General features: G+C 28.5%; 1 protein-coding gene across 1 annotated transcript; it reads left to right on the forward strand.

Moving 5' to 3' along the window:
* The first annotated feature begins 20 nt into the window (after window positions 1–20).
* On the forward strand, window positions 21–5,730 carry LOC124494339 (cysteine--tRNA ligase-like). Its single transcript, XM_047057512.2, has 3 exons — window positions 21–1,182; window positions 3,814–4,580; window positions 5,188–5,730. Exons 1-3 carry the CDS (start codon window positions 63–65, stop codon window positions 5,209–5,211), a joined length of 1,911 nt encoding a protein of 636 aa, XP_046913468.2. The 5' UTR covers window positions 21–62; the 3' UTR covers window positions 5,212–5,730.
* Window positions 5,731–17,304: the final 11,574 nt, after the last annotated feature.

Below are 17,304 nucleotides of genomic sequence, written 5' to 3' on the forward strand. Positions count from 1 at the left end.
GATCATGTGATCTGGTTTGATTTTGCGGGATTCTTATTATTCTTGAAATATCAAAGAAAAAAATGTGGATTCCACGTTCCTGGAGCCGGCTGATTCAAAGAATCGTAGCTGTTCGAGCATCATTAATCGCCAGACAATATCAACTATCGAACACTAGTGGAATCATTGAATTTGATCAGCTTCAATTACGATCAACATTCAACAAACAGAATCGAATCATTCCGAATGTTGCCTATTTAAATCGTTTGGATCGTCATGATGCTAATCTTAATCTTTATTGCTGTGGTCCAACTGTTTATGATCATAGTCATCTAGGTCATGCTATCGCCTACATACGTTGTGATCTAATCATTCGAATGTTACAAACATACTGTAATGTTAATGTATATTTCGCCATGAACATTACCGATATTGATGATAAAATTATACGAAAATCTCAAGAAATCGGTGTTGATTATCGACAATTATCCAATGAATATTATCAATCGTTTGTTGAGGATATGAACTCATTACGTGTGACAACACCGGATTATGTTGGTAAAGTTTTGGATAATATCGATACTATTAGTGATTATATTCAACGAATCTATGATAAAGGATTCGCTTATATTAGTCCTGAAACGGGTGATATTAATTTTGATTATGAAAAATTTCTACAGAAATATTCTATTGAAAATATACCAAATTTTGGTGGTAGTCAAGTGACGATAAAATCTATCGGTAAACGTTCACCAAAAGATTTTGCCTTATGGAAATCATCGAAACCTAATGAACCAAAATGGTCATTGAAATTGGCCACTGGCCAACAACAACAACAAGTGATTGCCGGACGTCCAGGTTGGCATGTTGAATGTAGTGCAATATCACATTCAATTTTTGGTGATAAAATTGATCTACATTTCGGTGGTTCAGATCTAGTGTTTCCACATCATCATTGTGAATCATGTTGTAGTCATGCATATCTATATCAATCGGAAATTAATTCAACAGGTCATCATCATAATCATAATCATCGCGAATTATATTCAAACGTTAATGTTTGGCTTCATTCTGGCCATCTAATTCTTCGTTCAGAAAAGATGAGTAAATCATTAGGCAATGTTATTTTGATTAAAGACTTTCTTCAAAAATATTCGGCAAACATTCTTCGATTACTATGCATACGAACACATTATCGTGCTGGTAAGTTCATTCTCATTGCAAATAAAATGAAAAATAAATAATCAATATATTTGATGATCACACCTGCCGACAGAATTCTTGGAAATTTAATTCAATTTTTTCCCATTATTATCATCGTACCTATCATAAATGGCGACAAATTAGATTTAATTTTATGTTATCCAATTAGATTTTTTGATTCCATTTCAGTCATATATCTTCGAGTCATTCTGATTCAATTTTTTCGCCTCTTGTCTCAAACATGTGTGTTAAAATAATTTATGATTTTGATCATTTAAAAAAGATTTACGGATTAGAGGGATTTTCAAATCAATATTTCGAGGTCATCATCATCATCATAATCATCAAGATTGACACATTTGAACATTTAAAAAATGATTGAATCTTGATTTACTTTCTAACAAAAAAAATGATTCGTCTTTCATTGTAGAATGTTGTAAGATGTTCAACCAACAAAAAAAGAGCCTAGAAGCATCGACATAAATATAATTTGTTTATTAGTCCAAACACATCATCATCATAATCATTGAATTCATTCATATTTAGTATGGACAAAAAAAATGGCCACTTATATATTGTATTTGATGATGGTGATGTTCAAATAACAAAGTTAAACATATCGCTTAAAATAGATTGATCAATAATGTGGTCATGCCGGGCGGCCGGCCGACCGGCTCGGGTCAAAGTTGAATCCGGGAGAACTTATTAAAAAAAAAATAATTTCATTTCAAAATATTATGACCATCCATCCTTCATCAATGAAAATGATCAAAACGAAGACGACATTGAATTATGGTCAAATTTATTTTTATTTATACTCAGACTTTTTAAAATTCAATTTCAATGAATATGAATGAAAAGGAAAAAAAATTTTCTTTTTTTTTCAAATTTTTCATTTCAATTATTCCAATTATCTGATAGTTTCGAAAGAAATTGTAAATTAATTTTCCGTTTCACCTGGTCATTCATCTTCATTCATTTCTTGTATGATAATGATGATGATATGATTATCAATCGGATATGGTGGTCACATTTTTTTTAGAAAAGAGTGGACACTGAAAAAAAAATTGTCCCAATTAATAACTCTTTTCATTTTTTTTCTGAAAATTTTTATTTCATTTTAGATAATTTTTTTTTCAATTCCTTCGCTATATTGACCTAATGATTATCATGATAAGTTTCTATGAAATGATTATGATTCTATTATCTATAGAAAAAAATTCGATTTTATTTCGACCTATGCTGGCCATTGAACCGGACATTATTATTATTATTATTATCGTTTCACTTGATTTTTCCCATTTTTTTGTTGATTAATCATTAATCAATAAATGAATCAATCGATCGACATACAAATTAGGATGTTGTTTATTGTCCAAATGAAATGATGATGATGATGATAATCATTTGGGTTGAATTTTTTGTTTTGTTTTTTTTTATTGTTGTTTTCATTGATTCTAATGATGTAAAGATGCGAATCAAATTTGTTTTTGCTTCAGATTGTTTTTTGTTTTTTTTTGTTTGTTTGTTTGAATAACATCGATAAATTGGTTTCACTTAAAATGATGTTTGTACCTAATCTGGTCTCCATCATTATTATTGTTAATAACTGATGATGATAATGTCGATAATGGTCGAAAAATCGTTAAATATAACAACAACAACAACATTGACCAAATAAATGTTTGTTTGTTTTGTTTTTTTCTTTTCTTTTCATTTTCTTCTCTACATCATCATCATCATTTTAGATCTATTTTATGCTAATTGTAACCTGTCATAATCTTTTTTGAATGATTTTCGATAACCGATTATGATGACCATTATATATCTTGTAAAGAACATTGAACGTTTTATATATTGGGTGTTTCGTGTGTATGTGTGTGTGTTCATTGTGTAGTTTCGATGTTTGAGATGATATTTTTAGTTAACTTTAACCGTAATGGCCATCGCCAATATGATGATTATGGTGAAAAAAAACACTTTTGACGATCAATGCGTACTATATCAAGATAGATCGTCTTCAGTGGTTGGTTGTTTGTTGTCCAAGGCAAACATGATTATGATTCGGTCAAACTTGATAATGTTAAGGAATGAACGAAACAATCGTTGGTCATCATCAAAACAAGAACATTTTGCATGTTTGAATGATGAATAAAATCAAATCGAATTAAACATGTTGAATGTTTGTTTTTCATTTATTATTTTTCTCTTTCTCTCTCTGTTTACGTTTCTTATTTTTGGATTATTCAATTTATGCCAATTTATTTTTGAGGGTCAGCAAATAACTTGAAACAACAATAACAACAACAAAGGTGAATGTTGATTTGATTGAGTAGGATGAGGATTTCTCGTCGTTGTTGTTGTTGTTGTTGATTAGATTATCTCTCATTAATTGGATTTTCATTTTCTGCTCATAAATTAAAATCCATAAAAAGCGAAATTTGCGAAAAAAAAACTTTTTTCTTCTTTTTCTTGTTGTGGTTCATCAATTTTGCAATTTTTCGATTGAATTAAAAAAGCTTTCTATTTTTTCCCCTATATATCATTTGTTTAACTTGATTAATTAAATCCTCCTAATGATTAAAATGACCGGATATTAATCATCATCGTTTTTTTTAAATTTATTTATAGAAATAGATTTCGATGAAAAACTTTTACTTGAAATGACGGCTTTTGATGAAAAATTACGTGAATTTATACGACATATTGAATGGGCCATATATAAACTATCATCAACAATCATAAATGATTCTAATTCGGATCTAATATCACCAATGACCGCTGTTGTAAATGATTATTCTTCAATCGATAACGATGATGATCGATTATCACTTGGTCAATGGATCGATCAAATTGAACAAGAAATATGGTCCGGTATTCTAGATGATATGGATATGAATCGTCCATTAGTAAGAATTATACGTTTAGCTAGTCTATTTCCGAATACATTACCCGTTTGGTTAGATTCCAGTTATAACAACAATGATGATGGATGTAATCGACAACAACAATTATTATTCGAATGTATACGATTACGGCAATTATTACGACGATGGTTTTCAGCTACATCATTAGATTATGGTCTTGATTTATCATCATCATCATCTTCAATGGCCAATGTTATTTTGCCTGATCAAATAGCCATTGTTGAATATTTGACCGAATTTCGTCGTAACATACGTCAGTCAACATTAGTTATGCTTAAAAATTTGAAAAAAATCCAACAACAACAACAACAGAAACAAAAATCCGATATTAACAATAACAATGGTCATGGCCATTCAGAACAATCAAATACTAATCATCACTTTGATCAACAAAAAAATGAAATGATAAAAATTCTTGAACATTGTGATCAAACAAGAACATTTCTGGAAAGGCGTGGTTTTAAATTAAAGGTTAGTAGTGTTTGTTTGTATGTATGTTTCCTTTCAGGTATTATAATTCAAATTCAATTCCTTTTGTTCATTCGTGGATAACCGAAAAGAAAATGGATTTTTTTTTCTGAAACTGAAAATTATTATTAGAGAGAGAGCTTTGAATGATTGTATCAAATCAAAATTTTTCATCCGAATGATAATGACATTCCTGCATGCATCTCTTTGGCTACAAATATATAATCCGATCTTTTATTTGATCATTTCAAACACACACACACATCGTTTGATTAAGATTAGCGCGAAATAAGGATTATCACACTATGGAAAAATTTTTCCACGAAAAATAAAAAATGTTTAGACAATGATTCTCTCTTGATTTTTATATAGAAGGATTAATAAATGAATGAATAATAAGATGATGATGATCTCAAATTTCAAAACCAACATGGAGACATGGATTATTAAAAAATTTATTTTTTCTTCATCTTGTTTCGTTGTTGATTTTCAGTTTCATTTTTTTTTGTTTTTATTTCTTTTTCACGATTTTTCCCTTTCTGTATCTTCTTGATTGTAATCGTTATTTTTTTTTCGTTTTTGTTTTTGTTTGGTTTTCTTGATCAAATAGGACCAACGATCTTCATCATCATGAGTTGCTGAGATTATCGAAATTGGTTCATCATCATCATCATCATCATCATCATCATAATTAGTAATTGAACAATAATTCAACATTATAAAATGTATCGATTTTTACCTGATTTCATCATCATTTGATTAAGATGAAAAGATGATAAATTTTTCTCCAAAAAAAAAGATAATGATAATCCGGTTATTATTATTATTATGGATGTGTATGATGATTAATCAACGAATCAACGCCTACATTATGTCATGTAAAAAAAAGTGATCTGTAGCCATATCATACTCAAAGAATGACCAATGGTGAAAAAAAAAATCCAGGCCGAACATCATCGTTATCATCATCATCATCATCTGATTGAAGAATTATAATTAGAAATTTTTTGTGAAATAACAAAAAAAAAAATTTCGACACTTGTCAAAAATATTTTCTTATGTTGTTTGATCCTGAATTTCAAAAAAAAAAAAAAAATTTTATTGCGATCCAAATGATTTCAAAATGAATAAATATAGGTGATCATCATGAAAACGGGTACAAGATACAAACAAAAAAAAACATGCGAAACAAAATGTTTAACCAAAAAAAAAATCGGACAATAACAATCCTGGATAGAAAAAAGAAAAAGAAAAATTAAACTGATCTAACCTTGTAGTTGTTGTTGTTTGATTTTGTATGTGTGGTATCGCGGTATTATTATATTTGATTTTGGTTGTTGTTGTTGTTGTTACTGTTTTTTGTTTGGTTGATCTATTTTTATGATCAGTTATCCAACAACAGCAGCAGCAACAACAACAACAACAACAACAACAACGACGACGACGATGATGAAAAAAATATTAAGCCAAGTTTGGGATTTTGCCAATTTTGTACACAAACAATGAGACGAAGGATTTGGCAAATTTTCTTTTTTTCTTTCAAAGTCTTCAAAATTATTATTATTTAACAATGAAATAATATAATTATGTTTTTTTCTTTGTCGGTATCTGATTGATTGATTGATTCACTGAATGAATGAATGAATGAGATATGAATGTTTTTTTTTGTAGAAAGTAGTGAGAAAGATAGATACATACATAATCATTGTAATCATTTGTCGATAATCTTCGACCACACATACACACACACATCGAGAAAATTTATTTTCAATGGCCAGAATAATAATAATGATGATGATACATAATGATTCGGCACGTTAACCATTGATTATTATTGTTGATTATGATTATTATTGAAAATCAATCATTCGATGATCGTGAATTGAAATTATTTGTATTTGTATTTTTATTTTTTTTTGATGATGGAAAATTTCATTTTTAGAAATTTTTTTTTCTCCATTTTGGCCGATAAAAACGGTTGGATATCATCATAGTGTGTGTGTGTGATCCAGATATTTTTTCTTTGACCATTTTGGTTGTGGCATTCACACACACACACATTTGCATGCATAATGGCAATTTATCATCGCACGAATAATCATCATATGTATGATGGGAACAATGGAACAATGCTGAAATATCTGGAAACAAAAAAAAAAAAAAAAAAAAAAAAAACAAAACGAATTTGAAAAAAAAACTTTTTTCTTCTTTTTTTTTATTTTGAAATGATAACCTTTGCTTTTTTAACTAACTAATTTTCACAGCATCACCCAGAATTGTTTGATGCATTGAACCTACACACACACACACACACACACACACACGCAACGGGAATTCAGACTAAACTAAAAGGAAATCATTGGGTTATTTTTAGTTCAACATAATCATTGCTGTTGTTACTGAAAAATTAAAGTTTTTTTCAAAAAAAAAAAAAAAAAAATTCGTAAATTATGGACACACACACACACCAGGTGTTGATCATGATTGTTTCGAACGTTGAAAAAAAAAACGAATGACCGATGTGCTTCTTTTAATGTGATCACTATATAGTTATATACTATACCATTTTAGATGGATTATCTCTCATACTGTAATTCCATTTTGAAATTTAGTTCAAAAGTTTTTTTTACGTTTCATTTCAAAAAAAAAAAAAAAAAAATGGACGACATTTGAATTGTTGAAAGTTTGTTGTCTTTCTAATTATATTCACATAAGAAAATGTCCAAAAGACTATGCAATGATTTGCTATAATTAAACAGCTTTGATAAGCATAGTGAAAGTTTTTTTTGTTGTTGTTGTCGTTGTTGTTGTTGTTTTATTTTGTATTTATCTGGCTACATTTTTCAAACATACCGTATCATACACAATGATGGTTTTTTTTTGTATTACATCTAATATTGTAATCATGGCAATAATCTCTGTCATCAGGTGGTATGTATGTGTGTGTGTTGTTGTTGTTGTTGTTGTTGTTGTTTATCCTTTACATTGGTCAAGATTAGAACATCATTATTATCAGCAAGCAACAGCAGCAGCAGCAATTTCTATAATAGGGATGTGAATGAATAAAAGTAAAATTAGTAAAGAAAAAAATTGTTTACCACCATCATCATCATCATCATCATCGTAATTATTATCAAAAAAAAAACTTGACAAAAATGCCATTATATGACATAAATATGTCAACCTATTTTAGTTATATTAGTTTGGCCTAAATAATTTTTCAATAAGCTAAGAAAACAAAACGACCCTCAAGCTTCTGTCCATCAAACACAGATACAAACTATCGATAATCATACTAATTATCTAGTCAATCAAAAAAAAAATTATTGAACATATATTTTGATCAGATAGATAATAAATAAACAAACAAACAAACAAAATTATGATTATCAACAATGTTTGGACATGATGATGATGATGATGATAAGGAAAAAAACAAGAAAAAAAATTAACTAAATCCAAAAAAAGGGATTGGTTCGATGATTTTTGAGAAAAAAAAAATAAAAGAAAATCATAATAATAACTTGGTCATATCTTTTCATCATCATCATCGTCATCATCATAATTTCTCTTTCAATCATTGATCGATTACTAATAATAATCGATCTGATATAATCGAATAAAATCAATTTATTTCAATCTACATACATACCTGTGTATATATTTGGTAGATTTTCATGGACAACCATGGTTTTGGTTGTCGTTGTTGTTGTTGTTGTTGTTTTAGATCTGGAATTTTGATTTCTGAAAAAAAATAGTTGTCGTCAACAAACAGATTTTCACAAGAATTCCAAATTTAGTATCATTTTGTTGTAATCAGTTCACATCATCATTTTTTTTTTTTTTGATGGACTTGAGATTTTTTTTCCAAAAAAAAACGTTTGAATTTGGCCCCATCATCGTCGATGTTGTTGTTGTTCGTTTTAAAATTTGAATTTTTTTTTAATTCTCGAAAAAAATTCAAATTTTCGCCTTATCATATGCAAATGAACAAAGATTTAAATCCGTTTTAGCAGCTGAAATTAGAAAGCAAAAAATAAAAAAACTTTTGAAATAAACCAAATTTTATGTTATATGGGAAAATTTTTCTGTCACATATAGCCACCATTTCATTATCATTAAAGATACCAAAAATATCAATTTCATAGTAAAAATGATGGTCACCACAGATTAACCAATTCAATTGATTTGATCATCAATTTTGTTGATTTGATTTTTGGAAGAGATGAAAAAAAAATCAATGTTTTCAGCATCGAATGGCAGTCATTGATGATGATAATGATGATCATTGAACAAACAAGGTCGGTAACCCATTTTTTCTTTGAATTATGCCAATGATGTCCACAAAATCATTATTTTTTATTATTATAAATACCACTAAATAGATGACCACCATCACCATCATGAGAAAATTTCAATCAGATTGATGGATTCAATCTATCAATATCTTTCATTCAATAAAAAAGAAAGAAAGAAATGAGAAAGAATAATGTCAACTTTTTTGTAATTCGATCGATTGATCGATAGTTTCGTCCATTCATCCATCATCATCATCATCATTCAAAAGTTCGATGACATTCGAATGAAAATTTGCTTTCACTTTTCGATTATGTTGATGATGATGATTATGGTAATAAGATATATAGTAGTTTTTGTATGAACATGTGGGAAATTAATTGTTGATTTGATAATAATAATTTTAGCTATGAATATAATTGAATTATATTCATTTCATTTACATCAATTGATGATTATGATGAGAATGTTAATGGATTATTATATTGCGTGCCATCTTGTCGTTGTTGTTGTTGTTGTCGTCGTTATACCACAATTCGATCCATTTGAATAATAATGATCATCATCATCATCATCAATGGGATGGCACTATCTGATTACCACCACCACTGCTACTACTACTACTATTACTATTGAGAAAAGAAGAAAACGAAAAAACTATTTATATTAACTCTTTTTTTTTGGTTATTTTATCATCATTAATATTATATTGCTACCTGAATGTTTGTGGTGGTGATTATCATCATCATCATCATTATTATTATCATTTTGGCGATGTATTTGTAATATGCATTATATAAAAATAGATTACACTTTCGATCATCATCATCATCATCATTATCTCTACTCATACGTCTCATGTCGATTGACGATGATGATGATGATGATGACCGAAAATATATCCGCGACATTTTCAATAAAATTCAAATTGTTATTGATGATAGATGAATAAATTTTCACTGTACTGTAATGTAGACACCCATTGATAATTAGGTTTTTTTTTTGGAAGGGAAAAAAATCAATGTAAATCAATCATTAATCAGATTTCAGATTCATTCATTTTTTGGATCAAAAACCGATGATTTAATTTAATTTAATTTTTTTTCTTCATTGAACAACAACACACATTCAAAAAAAAAATCTGATTATTCCATTGGAAATGGCAAAACACCACCACCATCACCATCATCAATAACCTGATGATCATTATGAAAATCTATTGGAAAGTAGATATCATTGGTATCATTATTATGTGAATGGAAATCGAATATGCCACTGAATGATTCATATATTTTTTTTTTCCATATAGATGACATTAATGATATTATATATGAAAATTGAAAAGAAATATATGGCTGATATTGATATATATCCGTGTTTTCTATGGTGGTTTGTTTTCTATAAATAATAATGATGATGATGATGATGATTATCACACACCATAATATATTGTGAATGGTAAAATGGTCAAAGATCTCATTATTATTCATCATCGCCATCATCATATGAAATGAAAATGAAAATGTCATCATTATAAAGAAGTGATGATTGTATTTTATTTTTTTTGTATTTTCACTTTCAATCAGACAGTTTTAACCGGACAGTACAACAACAACAACAACAACAACGACAATAACAATTCAAGAGTTCATTACCTGATTGATGATGATGAGATTCAAAATTAAAAAAAAAAAAAATTTTTCTCATTTCAAAAAAGTGGTTTATTTGAATCAACCTAACTAACTGCCGCCACCAAACCAAAATACATGAGCTTCAGGATACGAAAACAGTACGTATATATGGGGGCAATGACGATAGTTATTTTTTTTTCTTTTTCATTTGAAAGTAAAATAAACTTTTAGAATGAGAACCCGTTGTTTCATATAAACGCGTTTTTAAATTTAGACAACAACATCTAGTAAACAATACCCAGTTACGACCATCATTATTATCGATATCAATGATGATGATGATAATGATGATGACAAAATGAAACAACAACAAAATGATTAAATGAACAGTATGGAAGGGGAGATGGAAAAAAAAGGAAGAAAATGATAAAAATAACTACATATACGAATTTTTTTTTCTTATTGAAATGAATTTTCAAGTGAAATATTGTCGTTAACGTTGAAACGAAACGAAACAAAAAAACAGAGCATCCTTCTTTTTTCTGATTGTTTATTGTTTTCACTTTCTTTTCGTTAAACGTTTCAAAACGACAACAATAGTATTTCATTTCGTGTGTGTGTGTGTGTGTGTGTGTGTGTGTGTGTGGGTGCATTTTCGAATGAAAATGATGATGATGATGATCTAATCTCATTTGAAAAATAATTCATCATCATTTATCAATGAAATGGAATTATGATACAAAAAGAAAAAAAAATTTCATCACAAATTAATCAGGTCACATATATACATAATATTCTGGATTCAATTCATTCATGTTTTGATTTTTTTTCTGTTTATGGTGATAAAATGTTAATTATATTCATTCATGCAAATTAATTTAGGGCGCCTAGTTTAGCTCGATATTGATTTATTCAATATGTTGGTGAGAAAATTTTTTCTGTCCACAATATTCGTCAGTAGAATTTTGTGGCAAACAGGCCAAATCATAATTCAATCATAAATCAAATTAATGATTTGAGTCGATCACGCATCGAAGGATGATAATATCGACGACGCATAATTTCCATCGTTTTACGTTGGCCAGCATGGCACAATTCTTCATGAACATTTTTTATGACAATATTCAAAACTTTGGTTGGAATGCAAAGTGCAAAAAGCCCATCAATGGATCTATAGAGGACATCCCCCTTTTCCACGAATTGATGCGGGTTTTTGATCACACATTCATTTAACAATTGATCTTTTTTCTGCTCAACAGACCAGTTAAATGATTCAATCAAACAAATTCTTGACAAAGCATCGGCCACGACATTAGCTTTACCATCAATATGTTTAATGTCGAAATCGTATTCTTGTAGCTTTAATGCCATACGACCCAATTTATTCGTAAGATTTTTTTTTTGATTGTAACCAAACTAATGGTGTATGATCAGTTTAATAATTTTTTTTTTTGTTGCGATACAGAATAGCCAAAGAGTGAAAACAGCCAGCCATTGAATTGAGCCAAAAAAAATAAAAGATAGAGATCTTAACTTTGGATACATCTTTAGCTGAAGAAATAAACTGCAGCAATCTTTTCATCTTTAGCGTATATTCAGATATCTTGACATTTTCTTCAATATCTTTTTCATTGAATTCTTCATTAAAATAACTTTCATGTTCAGCCGCCAATTTTTCGGCCAATTTTTTAATTTTACTTATAGTTTCTTGATCCAAAACAAGTTGATTCAATTCATAACGATTAAATAAGCAAGAAATTTGACGACGTAACAATCTAATATTAGCAGGGTTCATGACTCCTGACACCAGAAGAGTTTACGCGAAAAATAACAAGAGCGATAAACTTGTTTAATCATTAATCATTAATCATAATGTAACATATATAAATAATAATAATAATATAAAGAACACGTATTGTTAAGACTAATCGAATATCGAATATTCTAGTAATAGTAGCCGTTACAATAGCAAAATAAATAAGCGCAATGAAAAAAAATCGAAAAATAACACGTTATATATGAAAGGCACCCATATCACAGCACATATGTGCCGGATGTTATAAATTAATTTACTAGGCTAAGCCTTTACTTTGTCTTTGACGGTTTGGCAATATTTGTGTTGAGAAAAAATCAGCCACTAGGTGGCGATATACAAAAAAATCACAAATGACTATTGTTGACTTGATTTCATGTTTTTTCTTTATTTTTTTTCTGTAATTTTCCTATCATTATCGTTTGATTATTGCCACGATGAAGATCGTTGATTTGTTCTTGTGAAATTGAAATAAAATAATCATTTTTCAAAATAAAGTTATATAATAATAAGTTCATATAATTTATAGGTTAATTATAAACCGGTGACATAGTTTTTGTAGTGACCAAAACATATCACTATAACTAACAATAACTTCCTGTACTTTTTGGTAATTATTTTGTTTTATTTTTTATTTTTGAAAGTTAAAATTACAAACATTTCCGGCCGAAAACAAGTCGTGCACAACAACAACAAAAAATATAATAAAGTGTTTATGATTATTAACCGAAAGAAATTATTATTGTTTTTGGCCAACGTTTTTTTTTCCTCACTTTCACCACTTTTCCTTTTTTTTGTTTTCATCATCAAGCAGTTTGTTTTGTTTTTTGTTTTTTTTTTGTTCCGGAAAAAAAATTAACCTGGACTTATATCACCATCATGACAATTCCGGATTGAAATCCATATATGATGATGATGATGAGAATGGAAATTTTTATTTTCATCTAAAAAAAAATTTCGCACGATATCTGTATTGTTATGATTATGATCTATTTTTAGCCACCATCAAATGGTTACATCATTTGATTTTATATATAATCATCATAAGTTTCAACAGGAATCGAAATTGGTCAAAATTCGTGTTGTTCCAAAAACAAAACTATTTAGTTCTATAGAAAAAAAATTGACCTAAATTCGTGTAGAATTTTTTGTCATTTTATCATCATCATCACATAGTTGATATAGTAAACGATAATCAAGATCATCATTATGGTGAAGAAAAATTTATTCAATCCAAACAATAAAAAACAAAACAGAAGCTATGTATAAAAATGATGATGATGATGACGATAAATTATCAGATGATAATGATGAAATGATAAGATCCTCTTAGCCCTTTTTTTTCGAATGTTTTACACTATAGTGGTGTGTAAAGAAGAAAAAAAAAGAACATCATCATTTGCATTGATTGGTGATAAGTTTTTTTTTGGACCACTTTTACAGCGGCTATTTTTACTAGTCATAAGGCCGATTTTTATCATCAGAAAAATATGTTTTTCTTTTTATTCATCTTCATCACAAACGGCCAGCTGATCATCATCGACTCTTATCATTGACCACTCATTTGGTCAATGATGTCATCGTTTTTATTTGTTCAAAAGATTAGGACAATTCATTTCATTTCATTCATTCATTCACTTGACTCATCATGATGATCATCGGATCATGAACCCAACTTGGAGCAAAAAAAAAAATGTTCAAAATTCACTTTCATTCATCCTTTTATTAAAGTCGAGTTTCAATCAAGAAAAAAGTGAGAAAAAAAAATCATTTTATCTTCGGGTAAGTTCTATTTATGTTTTTTTTTTCACTTATATTTATTTATTTATTTATTTTCGATTTCAAATTGCCAATTTTTTTTCCAATTGAACTGACTAACTGACTGAATGAAAGCAAACAGATAACAAGATACCTGAAGCTGGATATATATTGATTTATTTTTCAACGTTTTCATCGCAGTCATAATCCGGTCATTGGATTTGTTTGGATCATGGATTTTTTCTCCATTCACACACATTTGACTAATTTTTTTTTTTTTGGATATTTCGATTTGATCAGCAAAAAAAATCTGATTCATTTGACAAGGATTTGTTGTTGTTGTTATTCGATTCATCGAATCGAATCAATCAGAAAAACTTTCGCTAATCGCCGATTTGTCTTTCTCTCTATATGTGTGTGTTTCATTCATCCGATAGATGATTATGATTAGGATAAACGTTTTTTTTCTGTTTGAGAAAGTTAAATTTCTCTTTCATCCAAAATACACCATTCATCGAAAATGTTTTATAAATTTTTTTTTCTATCTCATTCATTTCAAGATTCATTTTTAGACTTTAGACACACCAGCGCGTACATTTGAATCGGTTGATTGAACACATATTGGTGTTCATAATAGATAATAGATAATAACCGAATGGATCAATTTTTTTGTTTTGTTTTGTTTCGTTTCTGTTTTCGGTTATTTTTTTTTTATCAATATTCATGAATTGTAACGAATTTTTCGCTTCTTTTTCTTTTTCTAGAAGTAATCATCATACAAAATGGATAAAAAGTTTTTTTTTCTGATTCAATAATTATTATGATCGTGGTGTTTATATGTTTCGATGATTGTATGGTTTTTTTTTTTTTTGAAACCACATTCTAAGAAATCAGAATGAAAAATGATACCACTATTTTAGGACGGATTTACGTTGCTGAAATGATTATAATTATCTATGATGACGATAATGATGATAGTGGCATGGTTATTATGGATGAAAAACAACATAATGGTTCATTTGATAAAATAAAATCATTTCCTATTTATGTATTTTATCGAGAATTATTATTGGTTGTCAACAGCAACGACAACATGATACCAGTTTTTTTTCACCATGGAAATTGTTGTTCTGAAATAGAAAATTATTGTTTATTTTGAATTATGTTAATTATAATAATTGGTACCTTGTCAAAATGTCACATAAGAAAGGTGTGATTTTTTTTTTATTTCTTGGATTGGAGCTGTCATTCATTGATTTTGTTTCCGGTTTTTTTTTGCAAATTTTCTATTAATTATGGTGTAGATGGTAGATTTTTTGCTATGATTTCATAAATTTGGTAAAGATTTTGGTTAATTGCTCGAATTTGATTGATCGATCGATTGAGTTGCACTGAGAATGAACTCAATACAATTGATTTCAAATCAGAGAGAAAAAAAAATTAGAAGTTGTGGAATGGAAAGAAACACATGATGAGATGAAATGATTTTTTTGAAAAAATTTTTCGGTTCGTTTGTTTTCGAGTGAATGAATGAATTGAAATTGTTTTTAAAATGTCTTTGCTTTTTAATTTCGTTTATTATGGAAGATTTCAATTTCAATTTTTTCCATTGACTGGTCTTTGTTTTTCTATATTGGCCATTCAATGATGATTGTCATTATTATGGCTGATGGATTGTAATTTAAGTCACCATACTGTTCAGAGAACATGATTTCTCATGTGACCACAATATGTTGGCTTTGTATTCAAATGTTCGTATCGTTGTTAAAAAATACACATTTTACCATAAATCATAATGATGATAATCGGTTTTTTTTATATTTATATCAAAATTAGTTGATTGGTTCGGATTTTGGTAATGGCAACAAAAAAAAACACTGGAAAAGAATCGGAAAAAAATTGATTCTTTTTTTTTGTTGGAAACCACAAAATTGTTCAATATGTGATATTCGATACTACGGTACTATCGATACTATCGATGATTGTGTTTGTGTTCCTTATTCGCGATCATATTTTGATGTTCTATGATTTGACGATGGATAAACTATTTGGGAACAACTATTCACTTCGTTCCAAAATAGATGCCATTATTATCATTTTTTTTGCCCTCACAAAACTTTTACTGATTATTTATAAATCGATTGATTGATCAATAATGATTGTTGTTGATGTTGCTTTTTTTTCACTATTTTCTCCAGGAACATTCACCAAACACTCTTTCCAAAGTAAGTACATTGTGTTCGTATTTATGTGTGTGTGTGTGTGTCTGTATTATATTATCATTATTATTTTCCCGAAGCGAATTGAAAAACTCACTTTGAAATGAAAAATGAAGCCACCGTTGAATGAAGAAGAAAAAAACAATTCTTTTCAAACTTTTGAACAAATCATCATCATCATTTTTAAAAACCATGTTGTTATCATCGTCGATAATCGATCGATATCATTATCAACCAAAAAAAAAAATGTTCGATGAATATATTGTCTATAATAGATAAAAAATAAATAAATTAGACATAAACTAAACTTGCAAAAAAGAGAACCCCGAAATTTGGCAAGCAAAAAAAAAAAAAAAAAAACGAAAAACGAATATACCGATTTAGCAGATGAATTTTTTTTTGGCCAAACAAAAATAATCTTTTCCGAAATTTGTTGTACGTAAAAACAACAACAAAAATGGCAACAGAAATGGCCGTTTTTTCTGGCCAATCGATCGGTCGATTGATCACCGATGATAATGATGATGATGATGGTGATGTAATAGTTTCGAAAAAAAAACTTGTCAATAGTTTATCAATCCTGAGATTTTCTTCTTCATTTTTGTTTTATTCTGGCGAATAGAAAAGAAAACAAAAATGAAAAATTCAATTACAAGTTTTGTGTTATGATCAATGTTTTTTTTCTCATTTCTCATCATTTTCACAACTCACACTAGCTAGATTCAAACTTTGTTTTTGCATTTACTTCTATTTCCATCATCTGATAATTTTTGTCTGTACTTATTTATCATTCATCATTTATTTTATCACAGATACAACCGTGAATACATTTTACATAATTCTACATTCAAATGGGATCCAAATAAATCCGATTATCATCATCATCAGATCAGAATGTATATGAATACTGACTATTTAAATGATGATATGGTATTTACCCCTCACCACCCGAGATATAATAATAATAATAATCATTAACAAAGTAAGTTTTATCATTCATTCATTCGAAA

This window comes from Dermatophagoides farinae, chromosome 6 (genome assembly GCF_024713945.1).
Source record: "Dermatophagoides farinae isolate YC_2012a chromosome 6, ASM2471394v1, whole genome shotgun sequence".
Taxonomy (NCBI): Eukaryota; Metazoa; Arthropoda; class Arachnida; order Sarcoptiformes; family Pyroglyphidae; genus Dermatophagoides; species Dermatophagoides farinae.

Excerpts from the sequence above, each read along its gene's own strand:
- LOC124494339 (XM_047057512.2), top strand. The coding sequence starts at position 63 with ATGTGGATTCCACGTTCCTGGAGCCGGCTGATTCAAAGAATCGTAGCT. Across the intron at positions 1,183-3,813 it reads ACGAACACATTATCGTGCTG|AAATAGATTTCGATGAAAAA; the intron begins GTAAGTTCATTC and ends ATTTATTTATAG. Across the intron at positions 4,581-5,187 it reads GGCGTGGTTTTAAATTAAAG|GACCAACGATCTTCATCATC; the intron begins GTTAGTAGTGTT and ends TTGATCAAATAG.